The sequence below is a fragment of the Cavia porcellus genome, unplaced genomic scaffold (assembly GCF_034190915.1).
Source record: "Cavia porcellus strain 051 isolate PalLab524CR breed Dunkin Hartley unplaced genomic scaffold, mCavPor4.1 scaffold_25, whole genome shotgun sequence".
Taxonomy (NCBI): Eukaryota; Metazoa; Chordata; class Mammalia; order Rodentia; family Caviidae; genus Cavia; species Cavia porcellus.
In genome coordinates, this window is record NW_026947508.1 from 24,335,942 (window position 1) to 24,363,230 (window position 27,289).

Consider the following 27,289-nt stretch of genomic DNA (forward strand, 5'->3'; position numbering starts at 1 on the left):
TTCTGAAGTACAGTCAATCATCCAGACATAAGACACTGGCATATCATGCATGAATCCGAGATCCACATGTGTAATTACAGACCCATGTATACACACACACACACACACACACACACACACACACACACACACGCATGCATACACATTCTCATATATACATCACAACATACATCCATGTGGCCACACATTCAAATGCTTGCACAAGGAACATACCTGTCATTGATAAAACACATTCTTGCAAGGATGCACATTCTTAGAGTCACATACACGTAGACATGCTTGTATATGTGTTCATACACATGCTGTCCCTTTTGTGCCTCTTCTGTCCTCCCTTCAGCTGCCTCATGCTAATGCTCTGCTGTACTCTTCACCCACTGCCTAGGACCCTTTGAAAGGTAAGCATCAAAGGACAAATGTTGGATCCATACCTGCCTTTGATCCCGTGAGTATGAAGTGGTGTGTGTTTACCTGTCGCTGCTTGTGTGTGTGACACCACGTGTCTGGCAGGCTGTGTGGCCCTAGCTCCAGGTAAAACAGGCAACAGTCTCTTTATGACACTGGATATTTTTCTGTGCATATCTGGGCCTATTTCTAGAAGGATTTATGTGTGTCAACACCTATGTGTGTGAATTTGTGACCGGAGAGGATTTCCGTATCTGTGTAACTGCACCTTGTGGGCCACTTCCCACGCATACATGGCTCTGCGGGCCAGGCTTTACAGGCTGGTCTAGCTGGCCTACCACCAGAAGAGACTGTGGCCTGGGGTGGGGCCAGGTGAGACCAGACTAAATCCCCTGGCCATTGACAGTCATATTTACAGAGCTTGGAGTAGGGCACAATTGCTTCTATTAATCTTTCTCTGGTTGTTAATTGCTCACTTATCGGGTTGTGTATTATGCCGACTCTTGCTCTTAATTCTCATTCATAGCTGCAGGTGTTTGCTGCCTTATTAACTGTTAATCTGCGCGGCTAGGGATAGAGACTTAATTGGCCCCCAGAGAAGGACACAGGCGGGCCAACCGGGCACTGCTAGACTCTCAGCCCATCCCTGGAACTCTCACCTGTGGAGCACAGGTGGCTGAAGGGAAAGGGCTGGCCTACTGCCAGCAGACAGGAGTCCCACATTCAGCAGTTCCAGCCACAACTACAAGGTATGAACCCTGTACAGTCCTACCTCCTCCCAGGAGCCAACTGACCAATCAGAACCCAGCTGCTATACCTCCTCTCTATCACCAACAATCTTCTAACCAGGAGAGAAGCCAGTCTCATTCATTTTAATTATCTGAACCTAATTGACAACACTAACATATAATTGGACTGGTTTTTACCTTTTACCACTTTTGCTGCCTACCCGGTGACCCTAGCAATGAGGGCTCTGAAGGTTACAGAGATACTGGAAGAAAGGAAGGCAGGAAGGAGCCTCCATTAAAGCAGTAAGGTCAGAAGTTAGGCGCAATAACGACTTCCCAGCCTTTGAGGAGGCTATTCGGAGCAGTTGGAGTCCAAAGGAGCTTCTGGGAAGAAGTTCTACTGCTGTATCTCAGCCACACTTCTGCTTACACAAGTATGGGAAACTTGTTTCCTCCCCTGCACTGCTACGCTGCAGCACTGGGAAAGGCCCTTCCTACCGAGTTTACTCCCCAGAACGTATGTTGTTCCTCAAATGTCCACAATGGGGAAACTGAGGGGCAGAAAGGGGAAGGGTGTGACCTCAGTGTTCCCCAATTCTCTTTGGTAAAGGCTCAGACATGCTACAAAGTTTCTGCTCTCTGCCTTTCTCAGTGTCCTGTTCCATCCTAAATATCTCACTCCTGGAGGGGAGTTTATTAGCTCCCACCTCTCAGCCATCACAGACTCCAGTGCCCCTGGACCTGGAATGTAAGGTTTCTAGAAACACTGGTGATGGTGGTGGGGTGGTGGGATCCATGCTGCACCAACCTGGCTTCCAGTCTCCAAGAAGGACAAACAGGCAAACTAAGAGTCCTCATCCTGTACGCAGAATGTAGTCTTCCCTGACATTTGGAACTTCTTCTAGTTGTCCTGTCTGAAGCTGCAAAAGAAGTGGATCTGCTTTAACTGGGTTCTGAGAGGAGCTGGGCTCTACAAGGAAAGGAGAGGGAAGCAACATTGAGCGCTTACTTTGTGCCAGAGAGAGCAATAAGCACGTGTAAAAGTAGCATCCCATTAAACTCGCACATAACCTGATGAGTCAGGGATTTGTGTCCCCACTAACAAGGAAACTGAACTACAGGGTAGAGTGCTAACTCAAAGCCACAGAGCCAGGAAAGGGTAGATCTGGGGTTCCCTCAAGACCTGGAATTACTTAGGGAGATGCATTTTTGTTAGGGATTCCCAAGCGAATTCATGCTAATAATTTGATAAGAGAACTTGGAAATCGAGAGCTTGGTGGCCACTATCATAGCTCACCAACCTACTCCCAAATCTGGGAACACAGAGAAGTAAAACACTCAAGCATGCGCAGTCCACATGACTATCAGGCGGGAGGAGAGCAAAGGGAACTATCAGAAATAGTTGCCCAAATAAGTTCCGGCCCCGCCTCTATGTTAATGACATACAAATATATGTAAATTTTCAAAGCAACAGCTCAAACCTTTGGGAGCAATGGGGTGACTCGGGAGCAGTTGCCATGGAAATACAGAAGCTACCCTACAACCTGTTCATGCAGGCACAAAGACCCAGGGTTCCTCGCTCTGGCGCCCAGAGCATCACCGAGTGGCAGGGGGTGTGAACCGGAAGGACCCTCAGAGACTGCGTCCAGCCGGGGGACGCTGATACGACGGGAAAGTAGCAGCAGGGAGCTCGGCGTCAGGATCCTGGCGGCTCGCTGTGCCTTCTACTATACCCTTCCGGTAGCTGGCGACTCCAGCTCCGGCCTAGCAACGTGAGCCCCGCCCAGGGTTGCATAGCAACATCCCGAGAGCCTAGCAACCGCCGGCCACGCCCCCTGCAACGTCATGCCTAAACTGCGCTCCGGGTCCTTTCCAAAAGAAAGGAAAAAGGCTTGTGGACAAATGCTAGAATGTGAGTGGGGGTCGTGTGGTTTAGTTCCCACTTCTAGACAGACCACTTCTAGGGTTTCGGAGTTCACCCAGAGCCCTTTTCCCTAGAGCAAAGTATTAAGGGTCTGCGTTAACATCCCTATTTACAGAGGGGCAAACTGAAGCTCGGGAAGGAAGGCCCTCCCCAGAGGCCACAGTTTGTCTTCCCTGTATGCCCCGGGAGGGAGCAAGCGCCAGCCTAGGAGAGGGATGCACTGCAGTCTTCCCGCCCCGACTGCGTGAGGAAAACCACCCAAGTTGCGGACTCAGAATCAAGCTGCAGGTTTGCATAGTAATTCGCGTAATTTGCATACAGCGCGGAGGCTGTGGTTCTCTTGCCCTTCCAAGCCAGAAAAGTTCCCGAAGGAGCTCCCGCTCCCTTCTCAGGTTCACCCGATCAGCTCCTCTCCCTGCCCCCACCTGTACTCCATCCTCACCCCTCTGCCAGCCCTTCCTAAATTCTCTCACCCTGCCCCCAGCTCGGCCTCCGTCCTGCCAGCCCCAACCTCCATCCCAAGGCTGAGGGCCCCCTCTGCTGTCGGCTGCGGGTAGGGCAGCATAGAGCACGTGGCGTAAGGAAGAGGGGCTCCCCCAGATTGCGGTAGCCCTCTTAGTCCACCGGTGTTTAGAGCGAAGCCCACACACGGGTGGACTTGGAGAAAAGGAGAGCAGAGGCGACACCCTCCAGGCTCTGGGGTGAAAAGTGGCGTCCTGCCGAGGCTTTCGCCCCTGGAGTGTCTAGCCATGACCAGCTCACCCCCAGCTCAGTCCCCAGACTGAGCGCTCTGGCCAGGACCAACACCTTAAGACACCTTACCATTATAGCCTCTGCTTCTGCTCACCGAGCAGCACTTTTCAACCCTAGGATCAGCCTCCAACTCTCAAGGTCTAGACCCTTGCCTTTCTCCAGTACCTTTCTAGGAGCTGACAAGAGAAAGTAGTCACCTACAACAGAGACCATACCCAAACATGCAATCAGACAGGCACGGGTACCCACAGGTGCACACACAGGGACTAGGGTGACATTTGGTGCTAGTTTCCTGTTGATGGAGCGGGCTGTCTTGGTACTGAGAAGTTCAGAAACCATTGCACCTTGCCTTCTGTTTTCTCCCTAGCCATCTCTAGGTGCCCATGTCCCCTTCAAAAGCCTCCATCCACTTCTCTCCCTCTCCACAGCCTGGTCCTGCCTGCTCTTCCATCACTTATCCTTCCCCTTAGTTAATATCTGCAAAATGCTTCCAGATGCCCCCATGGCAATAGCTGTGCTCTGGAGCACAGTGATGGTTTGGGACCCATTGCTAAGGTCCCACATTTGTACACAAAAAATTCCCAGAGACACTCTAACCATTTGGCTGGGACTACAGTCTCTACTAATCAGCCAGCAGATGCAACCCTAGCTCTGCCAAATTCTTTATTAAACCAAAATCCAATACCAAACAGACTATAGAACAGGAAATAAACAGGACAGATAGGAAAAGCTGACCCTTCCCTCCCTCTACCCGCTGCATCTACCCCCACCTCTCCCTGGTTCAGCACTAGAAGGGGAATCAAAACCCGTTCTAAAGGGTAACTGGGGTCACGCCTTTCTAGGAAAGGGACATTTCGTGCCAACTGTAGGGCCTAAGGAGGGATTAGGAGCAGGGTCAGGGATCTCTGCAGCTGTGGGGGACTGGCAGCACAGGCCGTAAGTCCCTGGGGCAGCAGGGGGCTGAGGAAATGCTGTAAGGGATGGGAGAAGGGGATCCTGGCCCGAGGGGATCAGTGAGGCTTGGAGTTGGCAAGTAATAGTCACCAGGGTCTTGAGGTTCTGAACTAGGACTTGGTAGGGGCAAGAGGCCCTGTGGTCGTACTGGCCATAACCAAAGTCATTGGCAGCGGGCACTGCTAAACAGGGATGTTGAGGCTGGCACCAGCCTGGTTTTGGAGACTGCTTCTCTCGGTCATGACATTGCTGGGTTTCAGACTCTGCCCATGGTTTCCCCTTGACTCTGGGGAACTTCGGCCAAGCACAAACTCTCCTTGGAGACAGGCTGCCTTTGTCCTGGTTCTGCTGCAGGGTCACGTCTGTCTTTCTGTCCTCTGGCTGGTAGACTCTGATTTCCACTTTCTCCTTGAAGGATACTCTCTTGCGAACCTTCCTCCACACAGTTCTGGACACGGCTGTGTTGGGAAGCCCTTCTTTGGGGAGCAACACAGCCAGCAGCAGGCTTGAATGAGTGATTTCCAGACCTGAGGAAAGAAGAGAAAGATCCATGGACAAATGGGAAGACAACACAACCCCCAAAGCTGCATTGTCTCTGCCACAGTCTGGAGTTTATATCCCAAGCAGAGTTTCCCAGCAGTGAGCAAGGAGCCATGGGAGGCCAGGAGAGTGAAAGGATGTGCCTATCTGGGAAGATTTAGTCTCAGCAAGATCAAGGTTCTTCTGGCTGATGGCAGGGCATGGGAGATTGACTCCGAGGCTCTGTGGATTCAAAGTCTTCCTCGTTAGTGAAGGACATGCCGCCCAAAAAGGTCATCTGCCCCTGGGTCAAATCTGGCTCTCCCAAAGCTTCTAGTTGGACAAGCAGTGTAGTGGGGTGCTCAGGAACCAGTTTTGGGAGCCAAGCTGCCCCAGTGTGAGCTTGGCTCTGCTTCCATGATTTTAGGGCAAGTCATTTACCTTTTTCCTACTTCAGTTTCTTCATCTGTGAAACAGAGAATCTAGGAGCACAGCTCTGAGAGGGCTATTCTGAGACTATAGGAATGCATGTAGGTAAAGGGCTGGGGGCTTAGCATGTATGAGTCCCAGGGATCAAAAGCCAACACTGAAAGAAGAGAAGGAGAAAGAGGAGAAAAAGAAAAAGATGACGACTTCAAGGAGGTAAAGCTTTTAGAACGATGGCTGGACACAGTAACATTCAAGTATCAGTTATTTTGCTGGCAGTGCTAAGGGTCAAACCCACAGGCACACATGCCAGGCCAACGCCCTGCTCTGAGCCACACCCCTAGCCTGAGCTTTTACTGTTCTCTCTGTCCCCTCTGCATGTGTCAGGCATTCCCTTCTGAGATGTGCCCGTCCCTGCGGGGGCACAGTTGACTGTCAACACCACCCAGTCCGCACACCAAGCCAGGGGAGGCAGGTCTGCTGCGGGCACTGGGCACTCACCTGGGCCACCCAGAAGGCGCAGTCTGGGGGGCAGTGGCTGGAAGGCAGGCAGGGGCAGCAGCACCACCCCCACGTGCTGCACGGAGGTCAGTCCATGACACTGCTTGTTATTGAGGTAGGAGTAGAGCAGGCGGCAGTTGTGGATGTCCTGAGTGCCCTGGGGACACAGTCTGACCACGGAGATGTCCTGCAGGTGCAGGAGGAGGGCAGCTGAGGAGCAGTGATTCTCTGTCTGGAGACATCTAAGCCTCTGAGAACCCCATAGGAACCATCTGCATTTTCCAGGAGAGGAAGCACAGGGTCTGCAGTTGGACCTAGACCTGTGTTTCCCAAACCAACCTTCTCTACCAGAGACTGAGAGGGAGTGAGGGGGTGAAGAGGGGCCAAGTGAAGAGGGTGCCCGCGAGTGGGCAGTTACCTTGGCCTCTGCTGGAGACACGCTGGTCAGAAGGTCCCAGACGGTGGAGGGGGAAATGCAGCCTGCTGAGCGAATCACCTCGGGCAGAGCCTGGGGACAGGTGAGTGGCCTCAGCCCCCAGCTCCCCCTCCTTTTAGGCAAACTCATTCTCAGCCACCTGGAAGGCTGAGGCCGGAAGCCAGGAAGGTGGGTAGGCAGCATCATAACCCTCAGTGCCTGCCCAGAGCGCTCCAATCACTCCAGGTCCGGAGCCTGTCCTACCCAAACTCCTGCAACATCTCAAAAGCCCTTCTCTCCCTCTGCTGACCTGCCACCCTCGCCCAACACTTTAGCTGATCGTTCAGTTATTCAACAATAACTTCAAACTCTCTCCCCTGGGCCAAAAGGTACCGGATGTGGCTCCTAAGCCCCTCATGCTTTAAAATGCTTCACCCTCTATGTCTCCCCAGGAGTGGGCTGGTGTCTCATTTGTCCTGATGCCTAGCACAAGGCCAGGCACAGAGCGGGTACCGTGAGTAACAGAATACACGGGTCAATGAACAAAAGCTCACTGAGGAGCGTGTGAGGGGACCCCTGGAGAGCAAGGCAGGCAAACCTGGATGAGCCGACAGCTGTGTCCCGAGACCAGCTGGGCCTTGGCCCGGAATCGCTTGATGGAGAACATGTCAAGTGTCCCCTCCCAGGGAGGTGGGCTGGGTGGGGTCTTTGTGGGCCCAGCAGACACCTGGTGCCTAGAGGAAAAGAGACAGGCAGGGTTAGTAGAATGGGTCATCAGGACCACCTTCCTTTTCAGAGCAGGTTCTGTGTCACCACTACAAGGACCAACACTGGCCCAGGGATGGCCTTGGGCAGGGAATAACTGGGTCAGTCTGTTCCACTGTATACATGGGTAAACTGAGGCAGAAAGATTTGCGATGGTAAAGAGAAGCCTGTGCTGTGTGTCTGCCACCACAGCTGGTGGACTCCTCCACTCACCCTTCAGGGTTGTCACCTCCCAGCTCTAGGCCACACTTGTCCTGGGGCTCCATGGGCGGTGTCTCCCTGGCTCTGGGCAACTCTGGAGAGGACACAGGAGTTGTGCTTGGGACCCTCTGGAAGACACTGTCCCCCCTGTTCCCAGAGGCTCTGGAGAAACCTGGCAACTCATTTAGAGACTCTGCAAGCAACAGAGGCAAGAGCTGAAACAGGCAGGCAGAGGTGGAAGCCATCCCAGCACTGAGAGCCCGGGCTTGAAGCAGGACCACTCCTGCGCCCTGCACCCCTCTCCCCCACCTGCACAAATGTGGCAGTCGGGGTCCAGGAAATGGTGAGCATGTTGTTTCTCCAGCAGGGCAGGCAGGGCCTGCAGGCCACAGTCTCCGAATGCCACGGCGCCCTGCAATACAGAGGTGGAGAAAGGAACAAACAGAAAGGTGGGGGACTCAGTGAGATGGAGCCCCATGGGTAGAGAGCTGCAGGATGCAGTTTCTTTTCTTAACACTCTAATCACAAAATACTATGAACTTGTTAAAAAAATTGAAAAATACAAAAAATTGAAAAATCACTCTTATACTATTCAGGTAACAGCTGATGTTCCTTTATGACGGTTCCTCTATGCACAAGACTGGGAAGGGTCCTTATGCCAACATAGCTAGGGTCAAACATTTAACTTCGTACCCTTATTCTGTCCATCAGTTGTAGCAGAGGCCTTTGCCACGTTATCTAACCCGAGTGGCACCCCTGGTGAGCGGGCTGGAGTGTACATGTCACCTCTATCATCTCTGGGCCATTTCTGGGTTTTCACTACGAGGCCTAACACTTGAGGACATCTTCACACAGAAAATATTTTCCCAAATTCTACATTCTTTCCTTGGGTCAAGTTCTCAGAAGGGAAAGACAAATCAGGGAGAGAGATCATTTTAAAGACCCTTGATAGTCAGGTAAGGTGATACACACCGGTGACCTCAGTACCCTGAGAGGCTAAGGCAGGAGGATTGAAAATTTGAGCCCAGCACGGGCAATCAAACAATTCAGTGAGACTCTGCCTCAAAAAATAAAAACAGGGCTGATGGTGAGCTCAATGCAAAGGTCCTGGATTAAATCCCAGCACCACCCCTCCCTCAAAAGACTCAACGTCCAGGGCCAAATCCTTTTTTCTTCGTAACAGAAATAGCTATAGACCCACACACGTCCACATTGCTTTAGGAAGGTTTAAGAGGATTCTGAAACTCTAACCTCGCCTTGTAACCACCTCAAGAGCAGTGCCACGGCACAGGTGATGGAGCCAGAGGCCCAGGTTGGAATCTCACAGCCCACTGCATGACCCCAGGCCAATGGCTTCCAATTCCTCATCACGGAAAGGGCGCAGCCTCAGCCCTGACCAGGTAGGCCACTCAGTGGTTTGAGTGAGGTGCTGCTGGTAAAAAGGGGCACACAGCAGGAGTCCAGTGGAGAAAAGATTGTTACTGTGTGTCACTTTCCTTTTGCACTGCTCCTTTCCTCCTCTCTCCTAGGACTGAGGGCTTCTCTCTAGTCTTCCCGGCTCCTCCCCTACACTGACACTCGATTTATTCAGGAAACTTGGCTTGGCATTGGATGGATTTATTCAGGAAACTTGGCTTGGCATTGGTTGGCAAGCTCAGGGCACGGCTGTGCACAGGCCGTGGTTCTCCTTGGCTTGGATGTCAGGGTAAGAGGTGGGAAGCAGGGACTTTCATTTATCACGTTCACTGCCATCTCCCAGTGCCCATCATCCAGCAGGTACTCCATAAATGTGTACTGAATACACAAATAAAGGTTCAGGACCGTCCTGAGCCAAGTGACATCTGACACTGGGAACACCCAAACCAAGCCAGAGCGGCCTTCTTCTGAGAGAAACTGATGCGAGCCACAGGGAAGCTGTAGGTGTCCCACTCATGGATTCTGGGGCTGCTGGGCCTCTATATCAAGCTCTGTGCAAGATCGAGCTGGGGCAGGAAGGCATAGGATGAGCCCATTCCTGGGGGTGTGGGAAGGCCTAGACTCTGGGTCTTCCTCCAGGAGCCAGGGCAAGTTCTGGCCCAACTGGCCTGGGTGCTTAGTGGGTCTTTGCCCAGTCCAGCTCCAATCAACCAAATACACCAAACCTCTTACTTACAGCTGAAAAAAATCACTGCACAAAGGAGGTATGGAGAGACCCGGCCATGCCTGCCTGGAACCTGGGAAGAAAGGGTCACTATCCCCATTTTACCATAAGCACAGCCACTCAGTTAGTGGGGTGAGGGTCCCTGAGCATGGACCCACCCAGCACCAGCTCAGGCCCCACTTACCAGGTCTTCCAGGATCAGCATCTGGTCCATGTCCCGTGGAATCTCCACCTCACCCTTGTGGGTCAGTTTGGAGACCGGAAGTCCACATGGCTCCTTCTGTTGCTGCACAATGCTCTCTAGTCCCTGAGGAGGCCAGCTCAGCATGTGATCACCGTCTCTGGCCAGTACTAAAGGCCCAGAAGCTCCTTTCTCCCTAGAAGACCCTCTGCTGGGCTCCCACCCATATCAGCCCCCTCCCTGGCTCCCTGCATGCTTCCACTGCTCCTCGCACCTGAAAGCTGACCACCCTCAGCCCTGCCTCTCCACAGACTCAGCTCATTCACCCTTCAGCTCAAAATCTGCCTCCTAAGGAAGCCTTTCTGGACTTTTCTTTCCCCTGCAATTCTCTCTCTGATCATGCCTTCCCCTGTGCCCTGGGGAGGCCGAGGCAGAAAAGAAATTTTCAGTGGGCTGTTAAAAAAGAAGGTATTATGTCCTTGGGTCAGCACTCTGCTTAAACCTGCTTATCTGTTCACTGGTGATTAAATTAAGAGCATTACATTAAATAGTACATGCAAGATAGGTGTGGTAGTGCACACCTGTAATCCCACAACCCAGAAGGCTGAGGCAGGAGGTTTGCCAAGAGTTCAAAGCCAACCTGGGCTACAAAGTGAGTTCAAGGCCAGCTTGAACTGCATAGTGAAACCCTTTCTCAAAACGATAGAGATAGGTAGATAGATAGATACATAGATAGATAGATAGATTATAGATAGATAGATAGATAGACAGATAGATAGATAGATAGACAGCACATGCAGAGAGCCTGGCCTATGCGGAGGCTCACAGTAAATGCTGGCTGTGATTCTCATTGTTGATCAATGTCACCCTGCCTGGAATGTTTCTCAAAGGCTCACTTCTTTTCCAACAATCCTGGAGGAAAGAGGTCCTATTTCCTTGAGAGCTCAGCTTCAAGGGCTGGGACTCACACAGTCACACAGGACCCTGCACTTAGTAGGGCCCAAGCTCAGTTTAATGTATTGCCGTTATCATCTTGAAATTCTTCATGGTTGCTGAACATGGAGCCTGACATTTTCATGCTGCATCGACCCTGACAAATAGCCGGTCCTGCCCCTGGCCCTTCACGGTGCCTGGACAGAAGCTCAGCCATGAGTGGATGAATTCACCTAGTGGACTCTGGTTATGAATTCTGATAAGCACAGTATCTTCTGGATCAGCACCTCAGCACCCTGCCCTGTTCCGGGGCCTCAGCCATAATCAGGTGGCCATCATCAAGCTTCAGGTGAACATTTCCCAGAGCCAGCTCAGCCCACACTTTCCTTGTGCCTGAGAACTCCAGGCCCCAGTGTTTACAGGGGCATGACGGAGTGTGGGGACTGTGGGGGTGCCCACGCCCGGGACACTAGGAAGACAAGCAGCTTTTTCTGAGGTTACTGAGGCTGGGAGGAGGGGGAGGGGACAGTCCCTGATTTCCCACCCTGGACTTGAGACTCCAGCACAGTGCTGACAACCCTATGGCACAAGTGCCCAGTGGGCTGTTTGTACCACTGAAAGCTTTAAAATGTGTGCCATCACTGCTCTGGGCCACCTCTGGTTATGCTCCTGCCCCACCTCCTTATACAGTTGGGCTCCACAGGAAACCAAGCGCCACCTCCCGCAGAGCAGAGTGCTCTGTCTCCCCACTGCCTTGATTCCCACCTCTTTTCCTACCTGTCTACTAGGAGGGTCCCTGACTGCCCCACCCGACCTGCCTTCTCTCCTCGGTTCCGGTTCCGTTTCTCTGCCTGGTGCTTCCCTGCCTCTCCATCTGCCTCCCACTCTGCTCTCTCCCCGCTGCTCCTGGGCCATCCTCTCCCTCCATTTTGCTGTCCCTCGGCTCCACACAGCTCACCTTTTTCTCCTCCTGGTCCCGCCAGCGGGCCAGTTCCTGGGAGGCTAGCTGGACTGAGCTCATCCGCACCAGGTCATGGGGGGTGACATTTCCATGAACCACTTTGAGAAACAGGTCCTGCAGGGACGGGGTGCAGAGGCCACGCACACCATGCTCAGCACTGCCACCCCATGCAAAGCCCTAGAGGCAGGGCCTGGCTTCCCCCCACCCCTACACTGGGGCCTAAGCCCTACTAACTGGGTTCCTGGGGTCACGCAGGTTGAAGAGCAGGGTGCGATACTTGGTCTTGTAGCGGTAGGTGGTGCCCTGCATGAGGTCAAAGAGGGCTGCTTCGATGTCAGCAGCGATGCCCTTCACCGCCTCCTCACTCAGCCCCAGGTCGGAAAGCTTCTGACTGCTGTGGGCACAATGGCAGGGCTGAGGTCACATGATGACCATGGTTATCCAGGCCCCAGGGGAGACATGTGAGTGGGAACAGGATCCAGGCCATGTTGCTTCTGTTATGAGTATTTTCCTACAGGGCCTGGTTAGTCTGACCCACACACTGTGAGGAAGAAATATGGGGGCTCTCCCTTTCCAGGTGGCTGAGGTGGGGAGACCAGAGCCTTGCCCCGGCTCCCCTGACCAGTGGCAAAGCAAGATTCCAAACCAGATGCCTCGGCCCACGCTCTGCCGGCCCCTGCCCCCGGGAGCTGGGGAATGTGAGGAGGGGAGGTAAGGGTTTAGGGCACCAGGCAGGGGGAGGATGGAGTCTATCCTGAGTCTGCCACTGATGTGACGCGTGGCCTCTGCAGGGTTCTGCTCTCGCTGAGCCTTGGTTCCACCATCAGTAAATGACAGCTCTCATTTCCATCTCTCACGGGCTCATTGTGCCTGGAAGAATCTGTTCCAGAGACACCCACAGGACCTGAGCAGACACAGCGCTGCAGTATCATAGACAGCAGCTAAAGGGAAGGCAAGATCTTGAGGCCAGGGACACTGGGTTCAGATGTCAGCTCTCCGCCAGCAGCTCCGAGCTCTGAGCTGCTGAACCAGGTTAAGCGCACACAGAAGCCCTCAGGATGAGGCCTCGCCCAGGAGCCAGCAGCCCCGGGACAGCAGTCAGCACTGTGTGGGGAAGCAGGGTCAAGGCCTTACCGACTCCACAGCGCCTTCCACAGGACACGGACCACAGTGCCCCGTATGTCAAGATCCGGGGCAATTGTCTCCTCTCCAGGCTGCAGCTGAGCTGTGGGGACAGAGACTTAAGTGCTCCAGGGTGTGAAGAGGGGCAGACCAGAGGGGCTGAGGCAGACAAGCAAAGGGTCCCCCATAGGTCTGGGAGTTGGGCACAACCAGCCAGCAGCCCTCACTTCTTTGTGAAGGGACTTTAGGCCCATGAGGACAGGAACAAAACAACTCCAGTAGGGCCACCTGGCCCCTGAATCCTCCCACTCACCGCAGCTCCCTCCACAGCCCTCACCTGAGTCCTCTGCCACTGCTGGAAGAGGCTCCCCATTCACAGCCTCCTCTGGGCCACCCTAAAGCGAGAGGGGAGGAGCTGAGGCCCTGGGGACACTGCTTCCTGCCTGGTCCTGCCTGCTCCCTGATCCACTCTGCAGCTCCGGGGGCCATGTGACAAGGACAGCCACACTCACCCCTGGACACTCAGTCCCAGGGGAGGGGACCCTGAGGGGCAAGGCGCAGCTTTTCTGGGGGAGGGAGGCGCCAGAGAGGCTTCCTGGGTTCCCCACTGCTCCTCCTGAAGGACACAGCTGGGACTCCTGGGGCAGCAGGATGTGCTGGTCACCCAGGATTGAAGACCTGTGATGGTAGCCTCTCCAAATGTACCATGGACCAGCCTTTCCCTCCCTGCCAAGCTCCCACATTCAGATAAAAAGCGCTGGGCCTGGCCAGCAGGCAGCTGGGGGCTGACCCACGCCTGGCTGTTCTGTGCGACCCTGAGCAGGAAGCAGCCACCTCTCTGGCCTCAGTGAGAGCTCTGTGAATCTCAGGGTGGCTTCCCAGCAGGATTAAGCGATGTCACCTGTGTGAGGAAGCCGGCTGTGTACCTGGCCTCCAGTGGGGGCGCGTCCTGCGGGCCTTTTCCTGGCTCTGGGTTTCTGGGAAGGTGAGGCAGAGCTGACCTCCATAAAATTCTCCAGAGCCTCCAGCTGTGGCAGCTGCTGTTCCCCAGCCTGGCTGTGGTGGATGGCCCCCTGCAGCTGGATCCCTGTCTCAGAATCCACCTGCAGGGGGATGAGCACATCAGAACCCGCCCCGCAGAGCCCCCCTCACCGGCCAGTCTATGAAAGGTCCGCTTGCTCACTGCCCTCTTAGTGTCTGCAAAAGACCTAGCACTTAAAGGGTTCAATAAATGTGGACTGCTTCCACCCCAGGGGAAGACTTGTGTTCCTGCCTCTACTTGTCTCCTCCAGCCCCTGGCACAGTCACAGTTGCCTGGATCCTGCTCTAGGACTCTTCCCACCCTTCTTCCCACCAGAGATAACTCTCGTTAGGATCTACCTCTTCCTGCTCAAAACTCAGTCATGCCTCTTTCAGGGTCACTAACTTGCTCTTTGTACCTCCCCGGAAGCAGGAAGCAGCTGCAATGCAGCCATGCCCTCCCCCCAAAGGCTACTGATCACTCCTCTCTTGCTCCTGAGAGAAATCCCTCCATGATCACTTAAGATGCAGTGCCCATTTGGGTCTTTTAATGAGCTACAGAATTTGACTGGGGCTGCTCAGTATCAATTTTGAGCCTAGAAGTTGTACATTCCCAGAATTGATAGAAGTTCAGGGGTTGCTAGAATACAATTTGTTGTACTCTTCTCCCTTTCTTTGTTTAGGCTTTTATTCCATTTTATTTATTTATTTATTGGTACCGGGGATCAAACTGATACCCTCACGCTTGCCAGGCAGGCGCTTGTGCCACTGAGCTAAAGCCCCAGCCCTCTTATTCCATTTTAAGCATGACTCTTTTTTAATTTATTTGCAAACCACAGATGTTGTTTTGAAAGGAGATATGTCCAAAAACTAATCCTTGATCATAGAATGCTCAGTTGCAAAGTATGGGGGACACTAGAAATCTAAGTTTCAGTGTCATAGAAAAAGGGGAGTCCTGGGCTGCACCAGAGGGGGGCAGGCCAGGGGACAGGCTGCTTCTGCCCACCCACCGCCCCTGAGCAAAGAGAGGAAGGACAAGACCAAGAAAGTCAAAACCTACGTAACACACATGCTTCACCCCACAGGGCATGTTTGCTTCCTCCTTGGAGCAAAAGAGGAAACAGAGATTAGAATCCAAAGGGCCCTGTGATGCCCCTGGCGGGGAATTCACAGGAAGAGGCTCTTTTTAAAGGATGTACAGCTTTCCCTGGTAACAGAAAAGCTGGGCACAATCCAATGTCCATCAAAAGGAGAACAGTTAGTAAACAGTGACACATCACCCTGTAAACTCAATGTGACCATCAAAAGAAGTGAGGGAGTCATAATAAAAACTACCTGCTACTGGGGGCTTACAATGCTGCCGGCCTGGCGGAGGCACGTCATACATGATCTTACCAAGGCTCAGAACAGCACCAGGAAGACTTGTTTCTACCCTACCGCTTTACAAATGAGGAAACTGAGGCTCAGAGGGGCTCTGAAAAAGCCTTAGAGCTACTAAGCTGCACGGCTCCAGTTAGAACTAGTTCTATCTGACTCTAAGGCCCCAGCACCAGGCTGTGAAAAGATTTGTGAAAGACATCATACAGTGTATTACTGACAGAAAAAGAAAAAGAAAAAAAACCCCACAAGTTAAGGAACAATGTTGCATAAGCCCATTTATATAAATACATATTTATAGATGCGTAATAGAAGTTATCTCTGGGGAATGAAATTCCAGGGAGACTTTCATTTTCTGCATGTACACACTTGGATATTTATGTTATTCAACATGAGCATGTATTTCTTCTATAATAAGAAACATATTTTTTATTAAAAAGCGAGGACAAAACAGTATGTATAGTAGGCTTCCGTTTACGTTGCAGGAGAATGAAATTTTAAATTTGTGTGTGCTTGAATATGCATAAGAAGTCTCTGGACGTATCCACAGAACCTAATCACCCGCTGCCAGCCGGGAAGGGCCTGGTGCTGGGAGGGAGCTTTTCACATTTCTTTTTCTTTTTTTTTTTAACCATGAGATTGAATCAGCAAGGAGAAAGAGGGAGGAAAGAAAGAAAATGGGAGACATTTGAGGAAAAAGGCAGGAAAGATATTAAGACCAGCCCTTCACAGTTTGAAGTCTTTTCCTCAGCCCTGTCCTCAGGGTTCCCTAACATCAGTGTTTCAGCTCAAAACAACCGGCAGCAAAATAAGCAGACTTTAGATGCTGGATGTATCAGGCTGGAATACAAAATACGCATGTATGATATGTCTAAAGAAATAACAGGAGTCAAACTCCATGAAAGGAAAAATACCCTCCAACGCCCCCCCCCCAAAAAAAAACCAGGCAGATTTGTTTGGGAACCAAAAACAATTTCTAGAAATACAAAATATAAGTATAATTAAAATTTAAACTATGTAGTCAGGTATGGTAGTACACTCCTGTAATCCCAGCACTCAGGAGGCTGAGGCAGGAGAATCACCAAGAGTTTGAGGTCAGCCTGGGCTGCATAATGAGCATAAGGCCATAATGAGAACCACAGAGCAAGACTTTGTCTCAAAATAAACAAATAAAAACTCTCTGTATGGGCTTAATATCATATTAGATACAGTTGAAACAAAAAAGATGGCAGGAACAGACGTAAATAAATCAGCAGCCTCAAGAGACTTAAATGAACTAATACTTCGGATAACTACAAAAATTACCAATCTTTAAAGAAAGAAAAGAGGCCAAGGGTATAGCTCAGAGACACGGCACCTGCCTGGCAAACGCAAGGTCCTGAGTTCGATTCCCAGTACCACGAAAGAAAGATAGATAATATATAAAGATCTATGTCTGAAACAAAATGATGCAAAAAAATTTGAAAAAAAAAAGTAATGGGTGAACAAAAGTATATCAAACAAAATAAGGCTTTGTAATTATATTATTATGAGGTAAAACAAACTTTAGGGCAAAAGTAACTAGAAGTAAAGACCTCAAAATCTAAGGAAAAGCGGTTTCACCAGGAAGCTGTAAGTGTAAACTTACAAGCATCTAGAAAAAGAATCTCAAAAACTGTAAAGCAAAACTGACAGAACCACGAGGAGAAAGACAAATTCACCACTGCAATGTTCATATAATATATCCTGTTGTCCCTCCCCTACCTCCCCTCCCTTTCCTTTCCTTCCTTTCTCCCCGCCTCCCTTCTTTCTTTTCTTCCTCTTTTTTTCTTGCCATGTTTCCCAGGCTGACTTCAAACTCCTGAGTTCAAGCAATCCCTCCTAATATACAGATATAGGATAACTATTAACCCAGCTAACAAAACAATCAGTAAGGGTAAAAAGACAACATAAATAACATTACTCCGTGTACATGTATATAGCACCACTCCTCTAACAACTACAGAAAACATATTCAAGTATACATGTAACATACATGTAAAATAAGCGCAGTTTAAGCCATAAAGCAAATACTAACAAATTTCAAGACCTGAATTTTTTTTACCCTAGCACTCTGCCCAAAGGAAGTGTAACATAGTATTATTTAAGACAAAGAGGCAAGTAAAATTAGTTTTCTATTTTATTTAATTGAATATATCCAAAATGCTACCATTTCGGTGTGTAGTTCAAAGCTATTAGGATTCTTTTAATCTTTTTTTTTGTACTAAGTCTTTGAAATGGGACATGCATTGCTGTGTCCCCCCAAATCATTCATCCAGAGCACAAGACACCTGCATTCAACTGTCTGAACAATACCAGCACAAACCTTTCTCTTCAATGAACTCAGAGAAATTCAGTAGAATAACCACCTTAAGTGTGTGTATATATTTATATATACCTCTATAATCATAACTGAATCAATAAAAAGGAAACATCTTTCTTGAAAGAAAACACTCATTCAGATTTTTTTAAACCAGCAGTGCTCGCAAAATATCCAAAGACCAAACAATTCTAACCTCAGACAAATCATTCCAGAGAAAGGAAGAGAAAACAACCCATAATTCATTCTGTGAGACGCACAAAACCTTGGTACGAACACCTCACAAGGTTAGCCTGAGAAGAAATCATTTCAGGCTGTAAATTCATCAAGTGAAATACAAAAATTACAAAGTAGTATCAACATGAATCCAGAAAATGTAAAAAGAACATTACCAAATTGGATTTGTTCCAGGAAGGCAAGATTATCTAACACTGAAAAAACAACCTCATTACATTTACTACATTAATAAATTAGAGGGTAAAAATCACATTATCTCAAAACACGGATGAAACCATATTTCATAAAAACGCACTATGCACTCAAGAATAATTAGCAAACCAGGAACAGAGGAAAGATTCCTTAACCTGATAAAGACATCGACAGAAAGACACAACAGGTATCATACTCAATAACAAATTTTCTTTAAAATCCAGAGCAAGTTAAGGGTTCTTGCGTTCACCGTTTCTGGTTAATGTCATACTGACAGTTTTTTTTTAATCAGTACCGGGGATCGAACCACGTGCTTGCAAGGCAGGTGCTTATGCCACTGAGCTAAATCCCCAGTCCAATACTGACAGTTTTAGAAAGCACAGTAAGGGCTGGGGGTTTAGCTCAGCTGCATAAGCGCCTGCCTTGCAAGCAGGCAGTCATGAGTTCGATCCCGGTACTGATAAAATTGAAAAAGACAAAAAAAAAAAAAAAAAAAAAAAAAAGCACAGTAAGGATGGGAGGCAGAAACATCAAGGATTAGGAAGGAAATAACAGAACTGTTATTTGTCTGCATCAAAGAAAAGCTGTCATTTGTCTACATATGATTGTCTATGTAGAAAAAAAAACTCCTAATAGGTGAATTATATGAATTAATGAGTCCAGTGAGATTTATGTATACAAAATCAATCAGCAAAAATCAATCATATTTTTTATATGCCATCAACAGCTAGGACCTAGAAATTCTGGTGGGTTTGTGTGTGTGTGTGTGTGTGTGTGTGTGTGCGCGCGCGCGTGCATGTGTATGTGTGCAAATTTTCAGAGTTACCATTTTAGAAAAGCATCAAAAAATATAAAGTAGTACAATCAGACATTAGGTGCTTCTGCTGGAAAGAATACACAACCACCTAAAAGTCGCTTGAGCTAAAAAACTGAATCCAATTCTAGTCATCCCTCTGGAACAACCAACGGTTTACAGGAAATAGACACGACAGGATCATGTTTATGCCACAGGGATGTAATAAACTATACAGCAAACAACCTCCTTTCTGCAGGTTGCTGGGGAAAAATAAGATATGGGGGAACCTACAGGCTAAAGCAGAGGTAAAAGACATAGCAACCAAGTACAAAGTGTGGCCCGCATTTGGATCCTGACATAAAAGATGGACTGTCAACTAACAGAACCTTTATGAGACTACTGGAGGTCTGGGTAGTGAATGAGTACCTGGGGACATTGAGAAACTATTGTCAACTGTTTTTTCTCCCAGTACTGAGGATCAAACACATGGCCTCGTGCCAGGAAGGCTCTGACAACACTGAGCTAAACCCCCAGCCCTCTGTTGTCAGTGTTTTGGCATGATAACACAGGATGGCTGGAAAAAATAAAAAGAGTTAACTTGGGGCTGGAGGTTTAGCTCGGCAGCATAAGCACCTGCCTTGCAAGCAGGCAGTCGTGAGTTCGATCCCTGGTACTGATAAAAAGGAAAAAGACCAAAAAAAAAAAAAAAAGAGTTAACCCCAAGGATCAGTGATTGTTTTTTGTTTAGAGCCAGGACAAAGTATCTTATGACTTGTTAGTGACTAAGATTCTCTCCCCACCCAGACTCTATCACCGAGGCTCTTCTGAGCCACCCTCAGGACTAGGCCTCAACCTTTGTTCACAGAGATTGGAATAAACATTAATACAGTTTCTAACCACATCCCAAAGAAGACCTCAGACCAGTGGTGGCAAACCTATGGCACGTGTGCCACAGCAGATGTTTGTACTATTGAAAGCTCTAAAAGGTTCGCCATCACTGCCCTAGATTCTAGTAGAGCACCTGTCTGAGAAAATTCAAGGCTGCCTACACTTACTGGCGTGTCTCACCGACACTGCTAAATCCCCAGCCCCAGGGACTTGATTTTTGACAGAGCTGGCAATGCATCTGAGCGAGGGAGAAAGAATGTTTAGTAAATGGTGCTGGCACAACTGTGTATCCACATAAAACTTCTCACTGGATCCCCGCCTGATGTAATTCACAAGAATCAACCCATTCCATGGAGATCATAGACCCCATTGTGAATGGCCAAACATGAGAACATCTTCAGATAGGAAATTAATTCTTTAAACATATTAAGTAATAATATAAACTGTAAATGAAATAACTGATACATTTAGATTTTTGAGGTAATACGAATTCCTCTTGCAATTTCGCTTCTGAGTATATATGCAAAGGAGAAGCCGAAAACAAGGCCTTGAGCAGACACTTGTTGGCTAGTTTTCTTCACAGCATTACTCACAACAGTCAGAAGATGAAATGCCCACTGATGGACGGGTGAATGGGTAAACAAACTGGGTACCATCTGCTCAGCAGAATGCTATTCCGATACCTCCCACTAAGCGAAGCAGTCACACGCACAAAAACACAGTTATTGTATGGGCCCACTTTTGTAAGATACCTAACAGTCAAATTCATGGGGATAGAAAGCAAAATTGTGGTTGCCAGGGGTGGGGAGGCAACAAGAATGGGGAGTTACTGGTAAATAGGTTCAGAGAGTCAGTTTGGGAAGACGAAATAGTGACGGAGAAGAAGCTGATGCCGCTCACACGGTGGCACCTCCAAGCTTGCTGTTGCTTGGTTCCAGGAGGGTGATGAGTACCACATGATTGAAGCCATCAACACTGAAAAGTTCCAGCTCACGCAGTGAGGATCAAACAAACGACAAAAGTTTCACTTTGAAATGTGTCCAGTCCAAAATCTGAATACCAAAGTACGGCTGTTCAACAATATGAATATACTTAGGGCCACTGTTAACATTTACAACTGTTAAAATGGTAAATTTACATTATTATGTTACCACATTAAAAATAAGACTTTCAGCCGGGCATGGTGGCTCACGCCTGTAATCCCAGCACTCAGGAGGCTGAGGCAGGAGGATCGTTTCGAGTTCAAGACCAGCCTGGGCTACAAAGTGAGCTCAAGGCCAGCCTGAACTGCACTGTGAGACCCTGTCTCATAAAGACAAAAAAAGGGGCTGGGGATTTAGCTCAGTGGCATAAGTGCCTTGGGAGGAGGCGGTCATGAGTTCGATCCCCGGTAACGATAAAAAGGAAAAAAGACAAAAAAAAAAAAATGTGTCAAGAAGACAAAAAAAAAAAAAAGATTTTCTGCTCATAACGGGCACTAGAAGGAAAGCAAAATTATAAACCATACTCTGGGAAATGTATATGCAAAACATACAACTGAAAAGGAGTGGTATTCAGGATATATAAACAACTCCTACTAATCAATAAACAGTTAAACAAGAACAAAAGATCCTATTTATGGCAAAAGAATATGAATGGCTAACATGAAGAGATTCTTCTTAGTAATGAAACAAAATTAAAACAATATTGAGACAACATAGCATATCTTTACTTTGGCAAAAATGCAGTTTGCCAGTATCAAGCATTTGTCACAATGCAGAGTCACTGGAGCAGTTATACACTGCTGGTGGAGTTTATTACAATCACTTGGGGAAATATCTGGCACCATTTAAGTAAGGCTGAAGATGTGGTACCCGATGACCTAGAAATTCTGGTGGGTTTGTGTGTGTGTGTGTGTGTGTGTGTGTGTGTGTGTGTGTGCATGTGTATGTGTATGTGTGCAAACGGACAATACTCCCTTCCAGGGAATATTTCCTCGATACCCTCTTGCCCATATATGTCATAAAACATGTGCCAAGCTGTTCACAGCAGCACCACGTGAGGGAGAGAGAGAAAAAACTGCGAACAGTCCAAATGTCCATATGGAGCCAACAAATAAATACACTGTGGTATGGGATACCTGCTGCTGACACTTAGGATCTGTGTGATCTCAAGAAAATTACACTGTGCACTGTGCAGCTGCAGACCGCATACCTCGGGCCAGAGGAGATGAGAACCTCCCTGGCTGTGGTGGGCAGACTGAGGTCAGAGCAGGGGCTACTGGCAGAGCTGCCCTCGCCACTCCTCTCTCTGCCACAAAGCAGCTCCTGACCTTCCTGGCCACTCCAGGGCTCAGTACACAAAGGAAAAAGACGTGCTGACTCTTGTCCTATAGCCCCCGCAAGAGTCTCAATTTCAAGCCAGAAGCATGCAACACAACCAAGAACTCCTGTAGGTCCCAGGATGCTCGCCATCTCACAGGGGAACCAACTAGGATTCAAAAAGAAGCTCTTCCCATGGCCGCCTCTGCCTGCCCCTGCTTCCCTCCAACCAAGCTGCTTCCAGGGGAGGCACTGGGGCTCTCAAAGGAGCTTCAGACCCTCTGGGCACTGTGCCCACGTTTGCCCACACCCCACTCAGCCTTGTCCTCAACCACCCGCCTTCCCGTCCCTGTCACAGCCCAGCCTCAATTCTTCTCCCTGCAGCTGGCACTAGTCACCATGGCAACGAGTTGTTTGGGAAGCGCGGGATGATAGGCTGTGCGGCAGAGTCAAGGATGGGCCTGGAGGAGAGGAGGAGAGGAGGAGAGGAGGGCTGTGGGCCGCTGCAAGCCGAGCCAGGCAGGACCTGGCTGCACCACTGCACTCCAACAACCAGTCCCCAAATGTCGCAGCCCTGGGAATCTCAATCCTGGACTCCTATCTGAACTAAACATCTGAAGTGGAGAGAAACCAAACGAACCAGGATGTCTGCCCCAGCATTACTCACAACAGGACAAAATATGTCATCTGTCAATAACAGGTAACAAACACGTCATAGCATTTTCCCTGTACCACACACTGTGTTAGAGGCCAAACGTGTGTCATCTCATTTAGTCCTCAGTTACCCCGTGAGGTAAGGAGTTTTAGTCCCCACGTCTTGCACGTGAGGGAACAATGCCTGAAAAGGTGAAGGCGCTTGCCTAGGTCTTTCCATAGTGGCACAGCCACGACTGAATGGCACCCTGCCCATGCAGGGGCTCTGCTCTCCACACCACAGCAGCTGGAAATAGGAAGTCCCAGCCCGTCCTCTCATCCTGACAGTGCCTGTGAATGTGACAATTATGTCTATAGGCAGCAAGAATTGGGCAGAACAATGTGTGCCAACTTGGAAAGATCCTGAAATACTATAGAGCTTAAAAAACAAAGTACAAGCCCCAGCACAACAGGCCAGAGTATAAGCCTGTTCACATATAGAAAGGCTCAACATGCAGATGTTTGTGCAGAATTCCATACAAAGGGCGCTGGAAGGACACAAGCCACGAACAGTGGTTTTCTCGGGACAAAGGACAATGTGGCCAGGAGGCACTAAAAGGGTCTTTCTGTCTTTGATGATAAAAAATTAATAGCCAAGCATGATGGTGCACAACTGTAATCCCAGCACTCTGGGTGGCTGGGGCAGGAAGATTACAAGTTCAAGGCCAGCCTGGGCACCCTAGCAAGATCTTATCCAAAAATAAAAAGTAACGGATGTGTGGGCGACCTGGCTTTGAAGACGTCTGTCACCGCAGAGATCACCAGGGTTGATTGGCCTGATCTGGCTGGCTAGGCAGCTGTCCCTTTTCACCATCATGGCTCCACGTGTGTCCCTCCCAAAGCTGCACACACGCCTGCAAGAGGACAACCCTCGCTGGTGGCGGGGTCCCATCTCCTCAGCCCAAGGTACACAAGCAGCTGCCCTCTGCTGGAACCTCCAAACAAGTTTTCCAAATAAAAACCAAAAAAGGGCCGGGGGCGGGGGTGTAGCTCGGTGTGAAGACCCTGGCTTCAATCCTCAGTGCCACCAAAATTTTTTTAATTTCAAAAAAATGTAATTACAAAATTTGACACATATGATCCCAATTCTAGGTTACAAAAACATATACATATAGGAAAAAGATGGCAGAAAGAAGCCATACCAAAATGTCTACAGGAATTGGTGCTGAATGGTGGCATTATGGGGGTGGTCATCTCATGCTTATCTTCTATGACACGACATTTTATCGTATTTTTATTGTTATACCAGGAATTGAACTCACCATCTCATGACTGCTAGGCAGGTGCTTGTGTGACTAAGCTAAACCCTTGGCCCTGACTTCTTATTTTTTTATTATTTATTTATCTATTTTGGTGCCAGGGATCAAACTCATAACCTCGTGCTTGCCAGGCAGGTGCTGTGCCGCTGAGCTATATCCCTATCTTATATAACTAGAACAAATAGTAACAGACACACAAGAAGTTCATTGATTCCTATTCCAGCTCTACTAATTGCCTATTTGGCCTTAACCAGTCATTTCACTTCTTGGAGCCTCAGTGTCCACACCAGGGAAATAGGTACACACCAATAGCACTTACTTCCTAGCATTGTTACAAAGACTGGAGCCAAAGTGCTTAGCAGCAACACCAGCCCATGGGAGGCATGGGAGTTGTTCTCACCACTGTTTTGATGACATGAATGATGTAGGAGCAAGCAGCACAGCAGTCTCAAGACAGACTGCCTGGGGCTGTGTGCTTGCTGTCGTTCATCTGCTGTGCGACCCTGGATCTGTTACCTCACCTTTCTGGACTCCGTGTGATGATCATACTCAAATATCTACCATGTAAAATACATTCCACAAACGTGAAAATAATTCATCTCTGATTTTTTTTTTTTTTTTTTGTCTTTTTCCTTTTTATCTGTACCAGGGATTGAACTCACGACTGCCTGCTTGCAAGGCAGGCGCTTATGCCACTGAGCTAAATACCCAGCCCCATAATTCAACTCTGGAAAATACTCATCAGCAATACGCGGTGCCACCCTCCACCTTTGCTGCATATACTTGTCAGATGTGCTTGACAAACTCATCCACACTGTATGTAGAAGACCAACAGAAAGGGAAGCAGTGGGGACAGGAACATGGCTGGACACTCATTCTGAAGCTGGGTGAGCCTGGAGAAATTTTTAATTTCACTGAGCCTCAGTTTCCCCATTTGGTTATATGGGGTTAATGCCTCTTAAGTCAAATGCTAACTCTAAAGGAAGAGCAAGTTTAACATACATTAAGCCACATCCTTGTGCGCTGTGCCATGCTGGGCGCATTATCCTTTAAGCCAACAATCCCCATGGAGCTGGCATTAGCATCTCCATGTTTACAGATGTGGAAACTCCTTTTTTTTAAATCGGTACCGGGGATCGAACTCACGACCGCGCACTTGCAAGGCAGGCGCTTAGGTGCCGCTGAGCTAAATCCCCGACCCCAAGATGTGGAAACTTAAGAAAGATTTAAAAATATCCCAAGGGAGGTCATTCAGCTAAGAAGTGAGCTGAAGCAAGCTTCGAACCCAGCTGGACTTACCAGCTCCAAAACACCTTCATAAGAATCCAGTACATGCAGTTTCTTTTCCCCTTCCTGTCATGGTGGGCATCAGTTTACATGAAATAAAAGTGTGATCAATAATGAGCATCAGGAGCTCATCGAGCTTAGCTCTGTTAAATTCCATCACCAAGCAAGCAGTTAAGCCTGGTGCCCTGGCCCTTTCTGTCCCAAACTCTTGGACTCAACTTACCCATCTGGAGCATCCTTCTGGGCTGGCTTTCTCTGGCTTATGCTGGCGGGAGTTATCTGAGCTTCTGTCTGTGGGCTGCTCTCGGGTGCAGGATGCTGGGTCCCCGCTCAGCTTCTCAGCACACTTGCCTCTTTCCCGCCACGCCAATGGGCCTGTGCAGGCCTCGCTGGCAGTGGCCTCCGGGGAGAAGCTGAGGGTGCCCAAGGGCTCCGGGGAGCAGGCATGAGTGTCGGAGGGCACAGCAAGATCTTGCCCTAGGTTCTCCCTGGGTGCCAGCTGGGCCTCTGGCCCGTGCCGGCCCCGTGGAGCAGCAAGGCCTTCCTCACTGCCAGCCCCCTCCACACGCTCCACTTCCTGCTGCTCTGCGGAAGGCCATCCTGGCCCTTCCAGGCACAGCGCACTGTACCACCAGAAGTCCTGTGTGGCTGGACTGCAGGACTCATCTGCACAGAGCCTGTGAGAGCTGAGGGGGCTGCCCGGCTGGGCCCCAGACCCGGCAGCAGGCAAGTACTCAAACCCTGCAATCCCTGGGGCACATCCTGCCTGACTTCCACCTGGATCTCCGAGCCTTGTGTCCTCATGACACAGATGCCCGCAGGGGCCTCCTAAGGACCTCAGGTCGGCACCTTCCAGGGAGCCTCCCAAAGACTGGCTGTCCCCACCAGAGCTCTGATCAAGCCATAAGAAGCCGTTAGCCCCTTGTCCACCCTTGGGACAGGACCCAGACTTTCTGCTTTTCCTTCTTGCCCTCTCAGGGGCTGGGCCTGGTGAGGGTGTCAGGCTCCTTTCAGAGAAATTCTCTTTGTCCAGTGTGGAGCTTCCCTTGTCACTCAGAGCACTCATCCCTTGGCCTCCCACCCCTCTGGGCCTGGGGCAGCTAGCCAGTTCCACTTCTGCTGGCCCCTCCATGTCTGCCAGTGCCCTCTTTGGGAGACCCAGCAAAGTGCTACAAAGATTCCTGAGGCACCTGGTGGATAGGATGTCACACAGAGAGACCTGGAGCCTCTTGGAGCACCCTGCACTACCCTGCTCAGGCCCAGGGGGCAGCTGGCTGGGACTCGGCCCCACAGCCTGCAGCTCCAACCCCGCCCTGCTGGCCCCAGCAGCATCCCCAGCCTGCAGGCTGGCACCTGGACGGGACTCCCCGCTGCGGACTCTCTTCCTGCTTGGAGCTGGACCCTGGGCCTCTGACATCATGCCTGGCCCGGAGCTGGCTTCTACCACGTCCTCCTGGCAAAGCCTGCCTCTGTGTCTGTGTCGGGTATAGAAAACAGGGTTATCTGTGCTGGAGCTCTCCGCATCCCCCTTCTGGGACATGTCTGCCCACCTGCCAGGGCCAAAAGCAGGAACGCAGGCCTGTGTGGAGTCAGAGACAAGAGAGCTCATCATGAGGACAGCAGTAGTACCTGGTGCCCAGGGGGAGAGAGATGCCCACCCCTAACCAGACTGTGCCTTAGCAGATGTTAAGTGACTCACCCAAGGGCACACAGACATGGACAAACAAACAAGAATTCTCTCCCAAACTAAGAGCCCAGTTCGAAACCACTCTACATGGAGCAGACACTAAGATTCCTGCAATCCATCCCACTCCCCTCCTTTCCATTCTGACACCCCACCCAGGGAACCCTCGCTACAGCCACTCTCACCTGGGCCTCCACCTTTCCCCTGCCCGAGACCCAACCCAACCAAGCGAGGCCTCTTCACGTGATGCGCGGGAGGGGGCCTTGTGGAGGGAGGGGCGGAGTTAGGGGTGC

The 27,289-nt window shown here is 49.8% G+C and overlaps 1 protein-coding gene across 8 annotated transcripts; it reads right to left on the reverse strand.

The window, feature by feature from the left end:
- Positions 1–4,453: 4,453 nt before the first annotated feature.
- Spocd1 (SPOC domain containing 1) lies at positions 4,454–27,259 on the reverse strand. Of its 8 annotated transcripts, XM_063235970.1 has the most exons (17): positions 27,182–27,259; positions 26,863–26,891; positions 25,536–26,787; positions 25,325–25,378; positions 15,006–15,047; positions 13,852–14,028; positions 13,263–13,320; positions 12,938–13,028; positions 12,038–12,197; positions 11,801–11,917; positions 9,913–10,035; positions 7,898–8,000; positions 7,601–7,781; positions 7,221–7,356; positions 6,626–6,715; positions 6,208–6,394; positions 4,454–5,288 (listed from the first exon to the last, which is right to left on the reverse strand). In XM_063235970.1, the coding sequence occupies exons 3-17, from the start codon at positions 26,730–26,732 to the stop codon at positions 4,636–4,638; spliced, it is 3,369 nt and encodes a 1,122-aa protein (XP_063092040.1). In that variant the 5' UTR covers positions 26,733–26,787; positions 26,863–26,891; positions 27,182–27,259; the 3' UTR covers positions 4,454–4,635. The 8 variants fall into 8 exon arrangements, with proteins under 8 accessions (XP_063092040.1, XP_063092037.1, XP_063092041.1 ...); XM_063235967.1 differs by having other exon boundaries at positions 25,536–26,891; positions 27,182–27,253; XM_063235971.1 differs by lacking the exon at positions 26,863–26,891 and having other exon boundaries at positions 27,182–27,242.
- Between the last annotated feature and the right edge of the window lie 30 nt (positions 27,260–27,289).